Below are 17,704 nucleotides of genomic sequence, written 5' to 3' on the forward strand. Positions count from 1 at the left end.
AACTATAAAACAAAAAACAAACTAAGCCCAAAGTTATCAGAAGAAAGTAAATGGTAATGATTGTAGCAGAAATAAATGATATAGAGCATAAGAAAAAACTGACAAAAACTAAGAGTTGTTTTTCTGAAAAGATAACAAAAATTTTTTGAAAATTGACAAACCTTTAGCTAGACTGAAAGAAAAAACAAAATCATAAATGAAAGAGAAAGATATCATAACAAATACCATAGGAAAAAAAAGATCATAAGGGGCTATTATAAACAACTATATGCTAACAAATTGGACAACATGGAAGAAATAGATAAATTCCTAGAAACATACAAGCTACCAAGACTGAATCAAGAGAAAATAGAAAGCTTGAAGAGACCAGTAACAATAAAGAGATTGAATCAGTAATCAAAACCTTCCCAACCAAAAAAGCCCAGGTTTGGAGAGCTTCACCTGTGATTTTTTACCAAAAATTTAAAGAACTGTGAATACCAATCCTACCAATACCAATCTCTTGTGAAAAATTAGAGAATAGGGAACACTTCCAAACTCATTTTATGGGGCCAGCATCACCATAATACCAAAACCATACAAAGATGCCATTAAGGGACCAAATCCCTGATGAACATGAAGCAAAAAGTCTCTAGAAAAAATTAGCAAACTGAATTCAACAGCACATTAAAAGGATTATTCACCACAACCAAGTGGGACTTACCCTAGAATGAAAAGATAGTTCAATATATGAAAATCTATGTGATATACCACTTGAATAAAGGGCAAAAATTACATAAATATCTCAATATATGCGGAAAAACATTTGACAAAATTCAACACACTTTTATGATAAAAACTCTTAATAAATTAGGTAGAAAAGGAGCTTACCTCAACAAAATAAAGGCTATATGTGAAAAGTCCACAGCTGATATCACACTGAATGGTGAAAAGCTGAAAGCTTTTTATCTAAGATCTATACCAGTCAAGGATGCCCACTCTCACTTCTACTCAAAATAGTACCATAAGTCCTACCTAGAACAGTTAGGCAAGAAAAACATATAAAAGGCATCCAAATCAGAAAGGAAGAGATAAAGTTATCTCTGCAGATGACATGATTTTATATGTAGAAAACACTAAAGACTCCACCAAAAGACTTTTAGAACTAATAAATGAGTTCAGTAAGGTTGCAGGATGCAAAATTAATGTACAAATTGGTTTTTCTACACATCAATAAAGAATTATCCAAAAAAAGAGGGAAATTAGGAAAACAATCATATTTACAACAGCACAAAAAAGAATAAAATTCTTGGAGTTCCCATTGTGGCACAGCAGAAATGAATCTGACTAGTAACCAGGAGAATGCGGGTTCAACCCCTGGCCTTACTTAGTGGGTCGGGAATCCAGTGTTGCCATGTGCTATGGTGTAGGTCTCAGATGTGGCTTAGATCCCACATTGCTGTGGCTGTGCCATAGGCCAGCAGCAGCAGCAGCAGCTCCGATTCAACCCTTAGCCTGGGAACTTCTATATGCCGCAGGTGCAGCCAAAAAGAAAAAAAGAAAAAAAAAATCCTGAAACAAAATAAAAGAATAAAATACTTAAAGATAATCGTAACCAAGAGATGAAAGACATAGTGGTACAGCCACTATGGAAAACATTTTGGAGTTTCCTCAAAAAATTAAAAATATGGACTTTCCATCATGGCTCAGTGGTAATGAACCCAACCTGTATCCATGAGGATGTGATTTGATCCCTGGCCTCAGTCAGTGGGCTAAGGATCCAGCACTGCTGAGAGTTGTGGTGTAGGCCAGCAGCTGTAGCGCTGATTTGACCCCTAGCCTTGGAACTTCCATATGCCACAGATGTGGCCCTGAAAAGACAAAAAAAAAAAAAAAAAGATTAAAAATAGAACTAGTATATGATCTAGTAATCTCACTTCTGGATATATATCCAAAAGAACTGAAACTAGGATCTTGAAGAGATAGCTGCACTTCTATGTACACTGCAGCACTACTCACAATAGCAAAGATAAGGAAACAACCCGAATGTCCATCAATAGATGAATTAATAAAGAAAATATGGTATATACTTATAATGGAATACTACTCAGCTTTAAAAAAGAAGAAAATCCTACCACTTGCAACAATATGGATGGACCTAGAAGACATCACGCCAAGTAAAATAAGTAATAAATAATATTAGTTTTTAAATAGTTGAAATTAAACTACATTGGCAAAGTCTCTTCAAAGTTCAGTTTTGTTGTGTTTTGTTTTTGTCTTTTTAGGGCCACACCCTCTGCACATGGAGGTTCCCAGGCTAGGGGTCAAATCAGAACTGTAGGCACTAGCCTACACCACAGCCACAACACCACCAGATCTGAGCTGCGTTTGTGACCTATGCACAGCTCATGGCAACGCCAGATCCTTTACCCAATGAGAGAGGCCAGGGATAGTACCTCCTTCCTCATGGATACTAGTCAGATTCATTTCCATTGAGCCATGATAGGAATTCCCAAAGTTCAGTTTTTTAAGCAAAGAAATTAACTACTTGATTTAAGGGAAGGAAGAAAAAACATTCTTTGAATAGATTTTTTGACAGAAATAAACTCAAAATTGAATTTATCTTTGTTAAATGAATAATTTCCTTTTTATTTAAGGTGCTGCATTTTAGGATGTTACCCCTCGGAGGATTACTTTCTTGAAAAGGAAGGCATTTTTCTCCTTTTGGATTTATTGGCAGTAAGTATGATTGGCAATAAGTATGATTACAACAATTATAAAACAAACAAAAAAAAGTCTTTATTAATTCTTTCCAAACTGAGTATCACAGAACAGTACTCTGTGATTAAAACTGCCCCCAAACAGCATTCAAATGTTTGTTTTAAACAAAAATCTCTCCTGGAGATTCATAATATGCATTAGCATAGTAAGAATTTAAAAATTCCCCCAGTGAAGAAACTGGTTTACTTAAGTCAATGTTCCCAAAAAAAATGATAGCAGAGAATTTGTTTTAGTTTTTTTCTCCCCATGAAACTTCAAAGAAATAGCTAGATTATTTCAAAATCAACAACCGTTTATTAATACCTTTAGCTTCTTTTTGTATTAAAAAGTTCACCTAAGACAAAGGAGAAAAGATTGGCAGTAAAAAAAACTGTGTAGTTTGTAGATAATGTGAAGAATCTAGTGTGTTATACACTGTTTTACAGAAAGAGCAGAAGTGAGCATACTAAGCCTTCCAGAAAGGCAGCTGAGAAGAATGGCAAAGACCCTCATTTATCCCTACAGTAACCCTCAACTAGCCTCAATTCTAACTGGGTACACAGCTAAGATGATGTGAGAGAAAAAGTATATTTTGGGGTCAGTAAAACTTTGAGGGATATTCTTATGCAGAGTTATAGCTGTGTCACTGCCTATGATCGCCACCATTCTTGATTTTATTAACGGAATAACCACTTTGGCTTAGCAAAGATAGTAAAGTTATTTGTGTCCTTTCATTCCCCTGAAAGAAAATTAGTTGACACTAGAAATGAGAGAGAACTCATTAGATATAAAACACAAGGGGAGTTCCCATTACCCTGTGGTGCAGCGGTAATGAACCTGACTAGTATCCATGAAGGTGTGGGTTTGATCCTGGGCCTCGCTCAGGATCTGGCATAGACCGGCAACTGATTCAACCCCTAGCCTGGGAACTACCATGTGCCTCGGGTGCGGCCCTAAAAGATAAGTAAATAAATTAATAAATTAAATATTAGCACATTTCTCTGATGAGAGTACAAGCATGCAGAGGCACATAGTGATGTCAGGGTATTCTCAAAGCTTCAAAATTAACTTGGCATGTCTTCCCAGAATCTAGCTCTTACTTAGGAAGTGAGGAATGATACTATGCATGATATATTAATTAAATTTTATCTTAATATTATATAGAAGACTTCAAAGATACTTCTCACTTCTTCACCATTAGGGTTTCTTGGAAGGAAAAGCATGAAGACTGGTAGGAAAAGCCATATAGCACAGTAGGTGTGAGCATAGGCTGGAATAGGTCTGACTGAGGCCTGCAAAAGTTGTTAGCTCTGTAACTTTGACAAATTAACATTTTGTTGCCAATTTAGTCATCTGTAAAACAGAGATAATAGGAATTCCCGCTGTGGTGCAGTGGGTTAAGGATCCAGTGTTGTCTCTGTGGTGGCATGGGTTCAATCCCAGCGGAGAACTTCCAAATACTCTGGGTATAACTATAAAAATTAATAAATAAAAAAAATAAAAGTAGTTCTAGTCCAGAAGAGTTGGCTACAAAGTAAAACACATTAAGAACAAAACCCAGGAGTTCCTGTCGTGGCTCAGTGGTTAACGAATCCGACTAGGAACCATGAGGTTGCAGGTTCGATTCCTGGCCTTGCTCAGTGGGTTAAAAATCTGGCGTTGCTGTGAGCTGTGGTGTAGGTCACAGATGCCGCTTGGATCCCGAATTGCCGTGGCTCTGGTGTAGGCTGGCAGCTACAGCTTCGATTAGACCCCTAGCCTGGGAACCTCCATATGCCACGGAAGCAGCCCTAGAAATGGCAAAAAGACAAGAAGAAAAAAACCCAGAGATAACAGCATTATCTACCTCATGCACTGTCAGGAGGATTATATGAGTGATTATGTATGTGTGTGTATACAGACATGCATTAGTTAAAATAGTTCCTGACATATATTTTTCCTATGTGTCTTCTATTGTTAAGAATGTAATTATTAGATTTCACTTAACATGGATTATACCAATCATAACTACAAATTACAATTTTTTTTTTTTTTTGTCTTTTTGCCATTTCTTGGGCTGCTCCCGCGGCATATGGAGGTTCCCAGGCTAGGGGTTGAATCGGAGCTGTAGCCACCGGCCTATGCCAGAGCCACAGCAACGCGGGATCCGAGCCACATCTGCAACCTACACCACAGCTCACGGCAACGCTGGATCGTTAACCCACTGAGCAAGGGCAGGGACCGAACCCGCAACTTCATGGTTCCTAGTCAGATTTGTTAACCACTGCGCCATGACGGGAACTCCTACAAATTACAAATATTTTTTAATGAAGTTTCTATATAAGTTTCAGTCCTTGACACTTGACTCTTTCTCCTGAAATTGAAGTATAGGAATAAAAAACTCACTTGAGGAAATTTCCAATTGGGTAAGGATCCTGCAGTGCCGCAGCTGTGGTGCAGGCCACAACTGCAGCACAGGTTTGATCCCTGGCCAGGAACTTGTACATGCTGGGAATATGGCCGAAATCACAACAATAAAAACTCACTTGATTGAGGTTCTGCTTAATACAGCCTGCTAAAATATTTATTCAGTGTGCAATGATAATTGCTAATAAAGGTTAAATATTATTGAGAATTTACTATGTGACAGGCACATAGTAAACTGATTTTCCTACTCAATAAAATCAATTATATTTTTGTTCATGATATAGTTTATGACCACATCAGAATTATATTGTATCTTTCTTTTATTTGTAAAAAAAATTTCCTAATGTTTAAAAATGGACTCACTACAATAGTATCTGTTTTAGTAGGAGACTGTCACAAACATACTTAAGAGTCTGAATTTTATAAGGCAATCATTTAGAAAAAACCTACTGATTAAACAAATGTTTCTCCTTTTTTAAGACAGTAATTCTTAATATTTATTGCAACATTTTTCTTCTATTTTATTGCAAAAGTTAAATCAAAAAAAATTCTGTAATCTAATACTTGGAATAATGGTTGAATTTTGTGATAATCCCAAAACTGCGGCTCATGTCAATGCCTGGCGAGGGAAGAAGGACCAGACAGCTGCTTGTCTTTTAATTAAATTGTGGAGAAAGGAAGAAAAAGAACTAGGAGTAAAACGTGATAAACATGGGAGAATTATTGGTAAGTGTATTAATACTTGTTCATAGAGCCAATTATATCTTAAGAAAGTATGAGGACTTTCACCTCTTTGTTTAAAGTTTTTTTCATGGGGGTTTGCAGAAGTTGCCATCATAAATTCTGAGTGACCAGAAGAAAACTGAATTGGTTATAGAATATTTTCAGGAAACAGTGTTTTTATTATATGCTTTAACTTGAAAAAAACTTAACAGTACTTCCTAAAGCACTTTCTTTGGGTTTTTGCAAGTATATTCAGTAATATTTCATTTACCAATAAAATCTGGGATATAAATATTTCCCTTTTAACTTCTGATGATTTCTATCTTTAGTATATTTTTATTATTTCTAACTCTTGATTTATAACATCATAAAATAGCTTTATATTTATAGCATAATATATAGAAACTAAAAGCAAAAGTGAGTACATCAGTGTTAAACTGACATTGTTCAATTCCTGGATCTCAAAATTAGAAAAATTTTTACATGAAAGTTTCACTTTTGGAGTTCCCTCATGGCTCAGTGGGTTAAGGATCTAGCATTGTTATTGCAGCAGCCTGGGTCGCAAGTTTGGCCAAAGAAAGTTTCATTTTTAAAAAAGGTAATTTTGTGAGATTTCAATATTTTACATAAATAATAAAAATGAAAGTTTTAATTTTTGTAACAGAATGGGGAACAATTACTGATTAATTATGCTTTTAAAACAGTAATCATGTACCGGGCGCTATTTTACTGTGTTACAATATTTTCTTTTTCTTTCTTTTTTTTTTTGGGGGGGGGGGTCTTTTTAGGGCCACACCTGTGGCACATGGAGATTCCCAGGCTAGGGGTCGAATCAGAGCTGTAGTCACTGGCTTATACCACAGCCACAGCAAGGCAAGATCCAAGCTGCGTCTGTGACCTACACCACAGCTCATGGCACTGCCGGATCCTTAACCCACTGAGCAAGGCCAGGGATCGAACCTACGTCCTCATGGATACTAGTCAGATTCATTTCCTCTGAGCCATGACAGGAACCCCTGTGCTACAATATTTTCATGTACTTTATGATGCCTACACTAAAATCTTTAAATGAAGTATTATTACAATTTTTATTTATCCCATCTATATTTTCATGATATCCATGATTAGATACAAAGAAACCTCTATTTACCAGTTTTCAAGAAGAGCAAAAAATTGTGCCATTGCCTGCTAACTGTCCAACTATTGCAGTTATGGATGTTGCTGAGAATATCAGAGCAAAAATTTACGCAGTGTTGGGCAAACTAGGTAAGAAGCTACTCGTCAAATTTTCAAAGGCATCTCTTTTTTGCTGAGTGTTGGGAGTTTATTTTGCTTGGGAGTGCATTTTTCAAACATGATGAACAGAGGTCCTTTTATACAGATAAATGCGTATTCTGTTGTTAGGCCCAGACTACTGCCTTGATCTCTGGGTATAGGGCCCAGGCATCAGTATTTTTTAAGCTCCCCTGGCAATTCCAGAGTACAGCCAGGAATAAAGGCAGTACTTTGAGACACTAGAATTCTGAACTACTTGAGGTTTATTTTTTAGGTCCTTGCTTCTTGTTAGGGAAAAAGACCTCATTCTTCAGATTCTGAAAGTACACTATCATGGTCTGACCATAGCACAGAAAGTATTCCTCTTCTAATGACTAGATAAGGATGACTTGGCAGAAGTTTATTATAGAAGGAAGCCAGGAGTTCACAGAAGTAACTCTTTCATAAATCAGGATGAAATCAAAAGTAATCATTTGCTTTTTTTATGACAGATATATCCTGTTTGGAATTATATGCTCTGTTAAAGTAATTATCTCCTTATAAACTCTGTTTAGATTTTGAAAATTTACCTGGCCTATCTGCTGAAGATTTTGTCACCCTCTGTATCATACATAGATATCTTGATTTTAAAGTGAGTATCTTAACCTTGTTATTAAAATCTAGTATGGCAAAACATAGAAGGGAAATGAAAGATCTGCTTATAGTTAGAAGCAATCATCCATGTACTATTTGGTTTTTATTTTTCATTTCGCATCTGATAATGTTCAAGGAACATGCAATTAATTATTTTCCATGGGATAAGATCTCATCCAACTATTTATTTATAAAAAAAGATAGACGTTATTGACATAGAAGCCTAATGGAATCTTAAAAATATAATTTCTACTCTTTAGGGGCTATTAAGAGATAAAATTGAATGAATTATTACTTATTAAATTATTAATACTGGAGTTCCTGTTGTGGCGCAGTGGTTAACGAATCCGACTAGGAACCATGAGGTTGCGGGTTCGGTCCCTGCCCTTGCTCAGTGGGTTAACGATCCGGCTTTGCCGTGAGCTGTGGTGTAGGTTGCAGACGCGGCTCGGATCCCGCGTTGCTGTGGCTCTGGTGTAGGCCGGTGGCTACAGCTCCGATTCGACCCCTAGCCTGGGAACCTCCACATGCCACGGGAGCGGCCCAAGAAATAGCAACAACAAAGACAAAAAGACCAAAAAAAAAAATTATTAATACTTATTAAAGTATTATTTTATCATTATATTATTTGATCAAATATCAAAGAATGTATACATCTAAGGATGACCTGACCCCCTTGCTGTACAGTGGGAAAATAATAAAAAAAAACAAAAAAACAAAAAAAAAAACAAACAAAAAAATCATAGGTTGCTTACTTTGATGGTTATATACTTTTTGGTAAATAAATGCTTTTGAAATTTTTAGGAAAGATTTTATAAGTAAACATTTTCTTCTACTAATATTAGCGCTATGTATTTGAATGCTGTAAATGAATAAATTTCTATTTAAACAATGAAAACAAGGCTGAACTTTATCCCTATCCTGGATTCATACATCTATCTTTAAATATATTCAAGCACAATAATTTCCAAATAACCCAGAAATTGAGATGGAGCTATAATATAATGAAAATAAAATATTAAGGGTTTTAGACTCAATTATTGTCTTAGCTGGAAGGTGAAGGACAAAGCTCTATTTCTCTGGGAGGCTGGGTTCTATGGTCCCAGGAATTCCCATTCATTGTTCTACGAATCCAGCTTGATCTAGCCTTTAAACAGGGCTTTAGGAAGGAAAGCATCCATACTTTAGGAGGATGCAATCTCTGCAGCTGTGGAAACAATGACTGTAAAGGAGAGGGCAGTGATGATGGCAATGAACTAACTAGACTTGGTAGCAGAGCCTTATCCATCAATACCTCATCACTGAAAAATATTTGGTAAATTACTCCTGAATACGCAAATATAACTGTAGCTACCAAATCATTTCCAGTGCACTTAACTTATTCCTAAGTAGTAAGTTAGGAAAAGCTGGTTCACTAAGTGTTAACTTTGGAATGGTCAAGCAAATAAATTTTAGGTTACCTAAAATTGTATCATTTATTTTTAGTTAATCTAACTTTTTAAAACTCTTCTAAACTTTAACAGACTGGAGAAATATGGAATGAAATATATGAAGAAATAAAATTAGAAAAGTTAAGACCAGTTACCACAGACCAAAAAAGTTTGGAATCTATTACAACAGCATCAGAAAATATTGGAAAGATGGTGGCTTCTCTGCAAAGTGAGATGATTGAAAGCCAAGCACGCCAAGATATGCAAAATGAACAAAAAGTATACACAAAAGTAAGCCACAGATGCCAGTGAGGCAGACAAAAATAATTTCAATGTACAAATTAATTGAAGTTATCCATAGGATATATCTACCTTACTTATGAACGTTTCAACACTTATTAGAGTTATTTTGTAATTTTCTTTTATAGTTGCTTTAGTGTCTTTGTACAATTTTTAAAGAAAACATGGAGCTAAGAGCTTGACATTAAGTTACTATGCTAATGCTGCTTTATGGCATTATAATTTCTAGAGGATTACATTTTAAAAGGTAGATACCTGAGACATTTCCTTTTTTTTTTTTTTTTTTGAAAAGTCAGAGTGCCAAAAATTGTGTCTATTTAAATGTATACATTTAGCAAATTCAAAAAAAGTGGTGTATCTCTGTGACTATATGTATAACCTCATTGAGAAAGTTAGCCTTTGTCTCTCACTCTGGGGTAGGCCCTTACTGGTAGGCCAACCAAAGCTTCTGAGGTGACAAAGCTTCTCTCACCTCAGTGCCACAACACTTACTATGAGCATTCTATAAGTCTAGTCTCTGATTTTAGCTAATCAGAAAAGCATGTTAGGAAAATACAAGCCATTTTCCTAAAGCTTTACACAGGTGAATAACCAATGCATCAGAGGTTTTTGAGCAAATAGGTTAAGTGACTACTTAAGTGAACTTGTCCATAGATACAGAGATGATACACGAGTTCCCATCGTGGCTCAGCAGCAATGAATCTGACTAGTACATGAGGATGCGGATGCGGGTTTGATCCCTGGCCACGCTCAGTGGGTTATGGATCTGGCGTTGCCGTGAGCTGTGGTGTAGGTCACAGATGTGGCTTGGATTTGGCATTGTTGTGGCTGTGGCGTAGGCTGGCAGCTGCAGGTCTGATTCAATCCCTAGCCTGGGAAATTCCTTATGCCACAGATGTGGCCCTAAAAAGCAAAACAAACAAACAGAAAAAACAAAGATGATGAAGATTTCCCATTTCTGTGTGGTGATTCTTTTGGCTAAAAGTAAAAAAAATTTTTTTTTTTTTGGTCTTTTCTAGGCCCGCTCCTGTGGCATGTGGAGGTTCCCAGGCTAGGGGTCTAATTGGAGCTATAGCCGCTGGCCTACACCAGAGCCACAGCAACGAGGAATCCGAGCAGCGTCTGTGAACTACACCACAGCTCACAGCAGTGCCAGATCCTTAGCCCACTGAGTGAGGCCAGGAATCAAACCCACAACCTCATGGATCCTAGTCAGATTTGTTAACCACTGGGCCACGATGGGAACTCCTAAAATATTTAAAACTCTTTAAGGTGATTTCCAAAGTGTTTTTTCTATTGTCTCATCTTTTCACAGTCTATTAAATGTTTACATCTCCAGTCTAGTGAAACTCAGCATCCATCTATAAATCTTGCTCCATCTTAGATACCTCCCTGCTTAAAAGTTTTATTTGTGAAGAGTTTTCATCACAAGGATGTTGCCGTTTAATCCACTCATTTACTCTTAAGTGGGGGTACCCCTATTGGAAGTTTTTCTCCTCAACACTTCTGTTGAATGGCAGGATTCTGCTGTGTGGACTAGCTATTGTTGATTTGTTGGTGATTATTGATTTGTTATCATGGCTCTGACCCCACTTGTTTTTTAGCAGTTGTTGAATTCAATACTCTCAGATTTATAACTTAAACTTAATAGTATATTACATGCCCACAAAGGGCACATGTCCACTGATTATATATTTAGTGGAGAGGCTGCTGAGAACCATAGTCTTTGCTGTTCCTTCGTAGTTAACCTTCCTAGACTGCATCACCACAACAAACTCAGCACTCCCACAAAATTGCTTGTCTTGCTGCAGTTGTAAATTAGAAGCAGTTTTACCAATATAATCTTGCCTAAACTATGATCAGTGGCAGCAAGAACCTATTTTCTCCTGTGAATTTGCTGTTGGGTCATTTATGTACCTTGTTCTGGATTATACTCTGTCTTCACAGGTGATAATCATGTAAAACAGTCTTGCTGAGAACAATTATTGTTATTTTCACATTTTATATTTTTAGAACAACAATTTTGCATTACATTTCATGGGAAGCAGTTCAAACCTTAGCCACACAGTGAGGGAAGGATTTTTTTTTTTCACTTTAAGACTTGTCTTTTTAAGTTGTTGAACTCTAATCCTTTTGCTATTTGGCCTTAAGATGCACAATAGCAAAAACTAGGTCTTCCTTCAGAAGACAGGTACTCAAGCTCTTTGGTACCCTTTTATAGAAACTGGAACTCTTAATTACATTTCTTATTTCAGATACAAGCCACACACAAGCAAAGAGAACTAGCTAATAAATCGTGGGAAAATTTCTTGGCTAGAACATCAAATGCTAAAACTTTAAAGGTAGGATTTTAAAATATTACGATATTAGCTAACTCTGACAGAATTTTTCAGGGATAAATATTCATTCACCTTTTTTTCTGTTTATCTGTGGAATACCACACTATTGGTCCTCGTTTGGAATTTAGAATGATAACTGAAACTATGCATTTTCACAGTTACAGAAACCACTGTGAATTTCATTTGGTCTAGCAGTGGAAAGCAAGGATGGTATTCCTGGTTTGCATAAAAGAGATGAGAATTAGCCAGGAATAAGCAGGAGAAATGTGCTCCTACTTTCCCTTATGAGCCTTCTTATTCAAGCAGTCTTTTCTGTAGGAAACAGACTGAAGGACACAAAAACAACTATCCATATTACCCTCTTCCTCATAGATGGTTCGCCTCTGTGACCACCAAAAGAAACATTATATTAAAGTTTACATGGGAGTTTCCTTGTGGCCAGCGGGTATCCAATTAATGATCTGTCCTTGTCACTGCAGCCTCTTGGGTCACTGTTGTGACATGGGTATGATCCCTGGCCCTGGAACTTCCACATGCTGCAGGTATGGCCAAAATAAACAAATAAAGCTTACTTGGGAATTTGGGATAAATACTCCTTTGGAAAAATGTGACAATCTGCTTCAGCAACAAGCCAGTAATTGATCTAAAAAGTTCATAATGCTAATTGTTCAGTGAAATATGTAAGAAGCACCATAGATTTCCAAAATCTCATTACTTTTTTTCCCCTGGTTTTTTCATTAATACTTGGGATACACTTTTTTTGTAATGTTACAATTCTTTCTCTAGATATGAAATTGTTAAATGTTAGTATCAGTCCACAAAAAAAGTAGAACTGTATCAAGATAGCAAAACCAAAATTAAGGTACTCTGTTGTGTCTCCCCCTTCTCACTGAAAGTTCTTCCCAACTTTATTTACAAAATATTCTCATAACTACCCATACTTTTAAGGAAGAGTTGATGAAAATTAGCCCCTTCCACGCAGATCTTTTGTTATCTTGCATTTCACCTGTTCTAATGCCTCAAGTCTTGAGCTTGAATATAACTGCAACAAATTATGAGGTTTACATTATTCTGAAATTTTGAAACACTTAAGTATAAAGAATTAGTATCTAATTTATGCAAAATAATTTGAAAACATGTATCAACTGTTGTAAATTTAGTAACTTACTCAATTATGTGTGAAAAATTGAACCTGATTTCCTTAGGACTTGCTTTGTCCCTTGGTCATATATAACCAGTACCTCTGGAAATCTCAGTAACATTTTCAGGTGTTTTCTGCAATACACAAAAGATATAACTTGCTAATAACTATTTTCTTAGCCTAAATGAGTAAATTCAGTTTCTAGTATAAGCCAGACACAATTAAATGTATTTTACATACTTCATTGTAAGTACCATAGTTAATGTTTTAATGTAATTAATTTTATTTTCTTTCCAATTAAAAAATCTTCAGAAAGCAAAAAGACTTCAAGAGAAAGCTATAGAATCCTCTAGATACAGTGAGCGTCCACCAAATGCAATATTTCACCGGACAGCTATCAAAGGCCTTAACACAACAGTAAGATTTTTTTCCTCTATAACTTTTCTTGGTATATATTAAATTTACTCCCTAAACAAGGTTCTTTCCATGGGGCTTTGTCTCACATTTTTTCTTTTTGCTGTTTGAATTTCAAATAGTTAAGGCATATTTATCTCTACCCTTGCCCAGTGCTGGTTCAGACCAGACCCAGCCTTCCAAAATTCCCAAGAAACTGCTATAAACACTAGTCAAAATATATCTCCGTATCTCCTTGGCAGAGAGTGTGCAGTGCCTCCTTTGCCTGTCAAATAGATCCATGTCCCATCCCAGTGTTCCTGGTGTCCCCTTCTGGACATAATTTGGCCCTGATTACAAAGGCTCCAAAGTCCATATCTTTCCATTATTCCACACTGCCTCCTAGTTACTGTGTACATATTGCGTCTTTTCCAAAGTTAGTTGAAGGATGAATGGGTTTTTCTCTTATTGAAAAATGTTGTTAATGGACTCTTAAATATGTACTTCGCTTTTTTAGGTGCCCTCTGGTGGCGTAGTAACAGTGGAGAGCACTCCTGCCCGATTAGTGGGAGGACCTCTGGCTGATACAGATATTGCTCTTAAACAACTGCCCATTCGAGGAGGAGCCCTACAGAGAGTGAAAGCAGTAAAAACTGTGGATGAGCTGAAGAAGAATGTTCCCACATAAAATACTCTAGAGACTTTCTGAAATAAATTCTGCTTATTATTTTTAGTTAAATATATCTTTATATAAATGTAAAGCAAATATTTTAGAATAAATATTTTAGTAAAATACTATTAAAAGTAAGCACATATTTACTTTTATTGAAAATATCAACATATACTGTGAGAAGACTTGTCATCAATTTCTTCCTGAAGATTACTAATTCTCTCAGCTGAAAACTGTAAAACATATTGTATCAGTTAGGACTCTTTTGGTTAGTGTGAATCTGATCCAACTGGTTTAAGCCAAAACTAAAACTAAAACTTTTACAGGGTCTGTGGTTATCAAGTGTAGGTCTAATTAAAACTACAGGCATTATTGAATCCAGGGGCTGAAACTCAGAGTAGGATCTTCTTCTTCCCTGGCAGCTCCTGAATTATATTCTTGCAGGTTGATATCCAATAGAAAAGAGCATATGCCTATCTCTCAACAGTCTCAATTGTCTCCGTATCTTGGGGCCCCTGATGGGCCACATGCCCACTCCTGAACCATTCATCAGGACTTTGGCCAGATCTGAGGACTGCTTGCTCTCAGAGCCAGAAGCAGGCCAGTCCCTTCCAAAGCATGTGGATGGAGTGGGGAATCAGGATATTTTAAATATATTATTATAAGTATATATAAATACTGGGCAGCAAAAAACATGTTGGTCAAAGGAAAATAAGTTATCTCTCCTATAAAAAGCAAATGTGGAGTTCTCTTGTGGTGCATAGGGTTAAGGATCTGGCATTGTCACCAGAGCAGCTCATGTTGCTGCTTTGGCGCAGGTTTGATCCTTGGCCTGGGAACTTCTACATGCCGTGTGGCCAAAAAAAACCCAAACAAACAAAAAAAGCAAATGTTAGTCATGCGCTACACAATAAAAATTTAAAAATACAGGTAGTTTAACACTTAATATATGAACAAATTCTAATACAACTTCTTTAATGGGGAAGGGAAAGGGGAAGCTTTTGGTGGTGGAGGTATCTTGCCTTAGCGTTGGATGTAGAGCAAGGTGTCTGTGTCTCTTTACGCTGTTATGAGGTTTCCACGCCCATCTCCATTCCCATCAACTCCCTTCTCCACTCAGGATGCTACAAAGTTCAGTTTATGTCCAGGGCTCAGAGAGACAAGAACCTATTTTCTCAGAAAGGAAAATATATTGGAATTTGAGTCTGGACTCTAGGCCTGTAGGGTGCATGCAAGGGTGTATTGGTTAAATGTATAAAAACCAGATCATCAAGGAGGAAAAGCCCTATTTGTAGAGTTTACCAATTTGCATGGTATAAATTCTCCCACTATGACCAATTTCAAACTACCAACATGGTACAACTGAATGTGGAGTTGGGAAGACATGAACAGAATCCACTTTCATTATCAGATAAGTGAGGGCTACATCACTCCACCGGGCCCACCCTCCCCTACTCTCTTCTCCCTCCTCCCCTTACTCCTCCTCCCTCTACTCACATTCCTTCAGGAATTTTTCATTATCCCCTCTGTGAGAACAGTGGCATCTTCAATGAGAGTGGACATTGCAGCTGTTATTGTTCTAATTTGAATGAGTTGCCAGTGGCCTCTCACCCTGGCCCAGCTGCCCATTTTCCTTGTGACTCACAGGAGTAGATAATATGCATGTTTATCAGTGAGCTTTGTCCTCTCTTGAATCCCTTTCTCTCTTACCACCACCCCCAAGAAAACAGTAGGAGGTATAATTTGTTCCTCGTCTTCGCAGGAAGCCCAAAGCACAAAGGTTCTATGTAAAGGGGAATTACTGACACACAAGAATGGATGTGGTTAGGATAGGACACTGCAATAATGAAATGCCCATAAAAAAAATCATGAGGTACACTTCAGGTATATCTCAGATACAGAATCAAGATGAAGTGTCCATGGCTAAGAGCAATGAATCCTTACCCCATTTTGTAGACTGAGTTCCTTCCTCAGACTAACAGCTACCTAGAGAGAGGTTAGAAACCACATCTCACTCATTATTGTAACCAACACCTCAGTAAATAAGTTATTGAATAACTGTGGTGGTGGCCACAGCTCCTTGCAAGCCTTTCCCTCAACTTCAACAAATGCAGCAAAGTCTTGAGCTCAAAGGGAAGGTTTGGCCAACAAAATACTATACAGGGAATGCTAAACATGGAAGTGTTAAAGTAGTTCAAATGTACTTACTTCATAACAGTAACAGACTTTCTCTAAAAAGATGAGGTATAAATACTATTAATATAATCAGTGGGTAGAAATAAAATTGATGTTATTTGGCTGAGTATCCTGTGGTAAAACTTGGTATCTCTAGATTGATGAGGACTGACTGCAATCAAAACAACCTGTGATTTCTGTAGAACTCCTCCCTGCCAAAGTTGATCTTACCCATCAGGAAGAGGAATAATAAAAGAGAGGAGGTTATTACCTAACAGCCATTTAACAGAGGAAGAAATGAATGTGGATGGAGGGTAGTAAGGTTGCTTCACCCAGACACTTGGACTTGATAGACAACATCCAAGTTCACATATTATAATTCCAGCCACCAGCAGTGAGCCAGAAAATCCATCCCAGTGCTTGCTCATAATGAATGAAAACCAGTGAATAATTAGGTGAACAACTTCTGCTCATCTGGTCCTCAACGTGCCTTCTGGAACACAGGGTACACTTCATATCACAGGGAAAAACCATGACGTTCACTCTAAGTCTTTTGGGGCAAATATCCAGTTTCTTTAATCATTCCAGATGATGAGTCTGGCCAGCCCCTTCTAAAAGTGCTATACTGAGACCAAGAGAACCAAACTAAAATTCCCAGATGTATCAGGAAACATAGAGGGTAGAATGAAACTAGTCCTTCTCATTTTTACACAACTTCTGCCAACACAGCCTAAGCTTACATTAGTTTCATTGGCAACCATGCTTCATAATTGCTTGGATTTAGTTTACTTTATGTGGATATTCCATTCCCAAGGAGATGGAATATAACTCCCCATATCCTAAAAGATGCCTCACTTCCAAAGAATACAACATGGAAAGAGAAGGGCTAGTTGAATAAAAAAGACTTGTCATAGAAGGAATGAACAAATGAACGAATGAACAAAAGAGAAGGGAAAATAATTTTACAGCCAAGAAATGTGACAAACACTACCTTAGCCAAGGTTAAACACCATCCATGGGGTATGTCATGTTGACAGCATGTACCCTTGATATGAAGTGTTGATAACAGTGCTTTACTTCTGTGGTGTTCATTCCAAAAAACCTATAACCACGGTCTAACCATGAGAAACACACCAGGCAAACCCAAACTGAGGGAATTCCACAATACACCTCATCACTATCCCAAACTGTCAAGGTCATCAAAAACATCTTCTCAGAGCCGAAGGAGACATGACAACTCAATGTAAGTGGTGTCCTGAATGAGATCCTGGAACAGAAAAAGGACATTAGGGGGGAAACTAGTGAAACACAAATCAAATATGAAGTTTAATTAAAAAATGTATCAGTATTGTTCATTAGTTAGGACAAATATACAGACTAATGGAAAATGTTAATATGAAAAAATGGGCGAGGTATATACAAGAGCTCTCTGCACTATCCTTGCAACTTTTCTGCAGACCTATAACTATTCTAAAATAAA

The 17,704-nt window shown here is 37.0% G+C and overlaps 2 protein-coding genes across 19 annotated transcripts in view; one reads left to right on the plus strand and one right to left on the minus strand.

The window, feature by feature from the left end:
• CFAP69 (cilia and flagella associated protein 69) overlaps positions 1-14,177 on the plus strand; it is a 56,879-nt gene extending 42,702 nt beyond the window's left edge. For all 12 annotated transcript variants that reach the window (XM_013979666.3, XM_084976970.1, XM_013979667.3 and 9 more), the window contains 8 exons: positions 2,637-2,718; positions 5,679-5,871; positions 6,997-7,134; positions 7,698-7,774; positions 9,300-9,497; positions 11,762-11,848; positions 13,299-13,403; positions 13,897-14,177. In XM_013979666.3, coding sequence (XP_013835120.2) covers positions 2,637-2,718; positions 5,679-5,871; positions 6,997-7,134; positions 7,698-7,774; positions 9,300-9,497; positions 11,762-11,848; positions 13,299-13,403; positions 13,897-14,067 — 1,051 coding nt within the window. In that variant the 3' untranslated portion in view covers positions 14,068-14,177. The remainder of the gene's footprint in view (positions 1-2,636; positions 2,719-5,678; positions 5,872-6,996; positions 7,135-7,697; positions 7,775-9,299; positions 9,498-11,761; positions 11,849-13,298; positions 13,404-13,896) is intronic.
• Positions 14,082-17,704, minus strand: part of FAM237B (family with sequence similarity 237 member B) — a 32,358-nt gene continuing 28,735 nt past the window's right edge. For 5 of the 7 annotated variants that reach the window (XM_013979678.3, XM_084976997.1, XM_021063365.2 and 2 more), the window contains one exon: positions 14,187-17,491. The gene's annotated coding sequence lies outside the window, so the exon portion shown is untranslated. Of the gene's footprint in view, positions 17,492-17,704 lie in introns of all 7 variants that reach the window. The other 2 variants (XM_084976991.1, XM_021063367.2) reach the window with 2 other exon arrangements.

The sequence above is a fragment of the Sus scrofa genome, chromosome 9 (assembly GCF_054392235.1).
Source record: "Sus scrofa isolate SSC_HxYL_T2T_F1_AM1 chromosome 9, Sscrofa_HxYL_maternal_Yorkshire_Landrace_v2.0, whole genome shotgun sequence".
Taxonomy (NCBI): Eukaryota; Metazoa; Chordata; class Mammalia; order Artiodactyla; family Suidae; genus Sus; species Sus scrofa.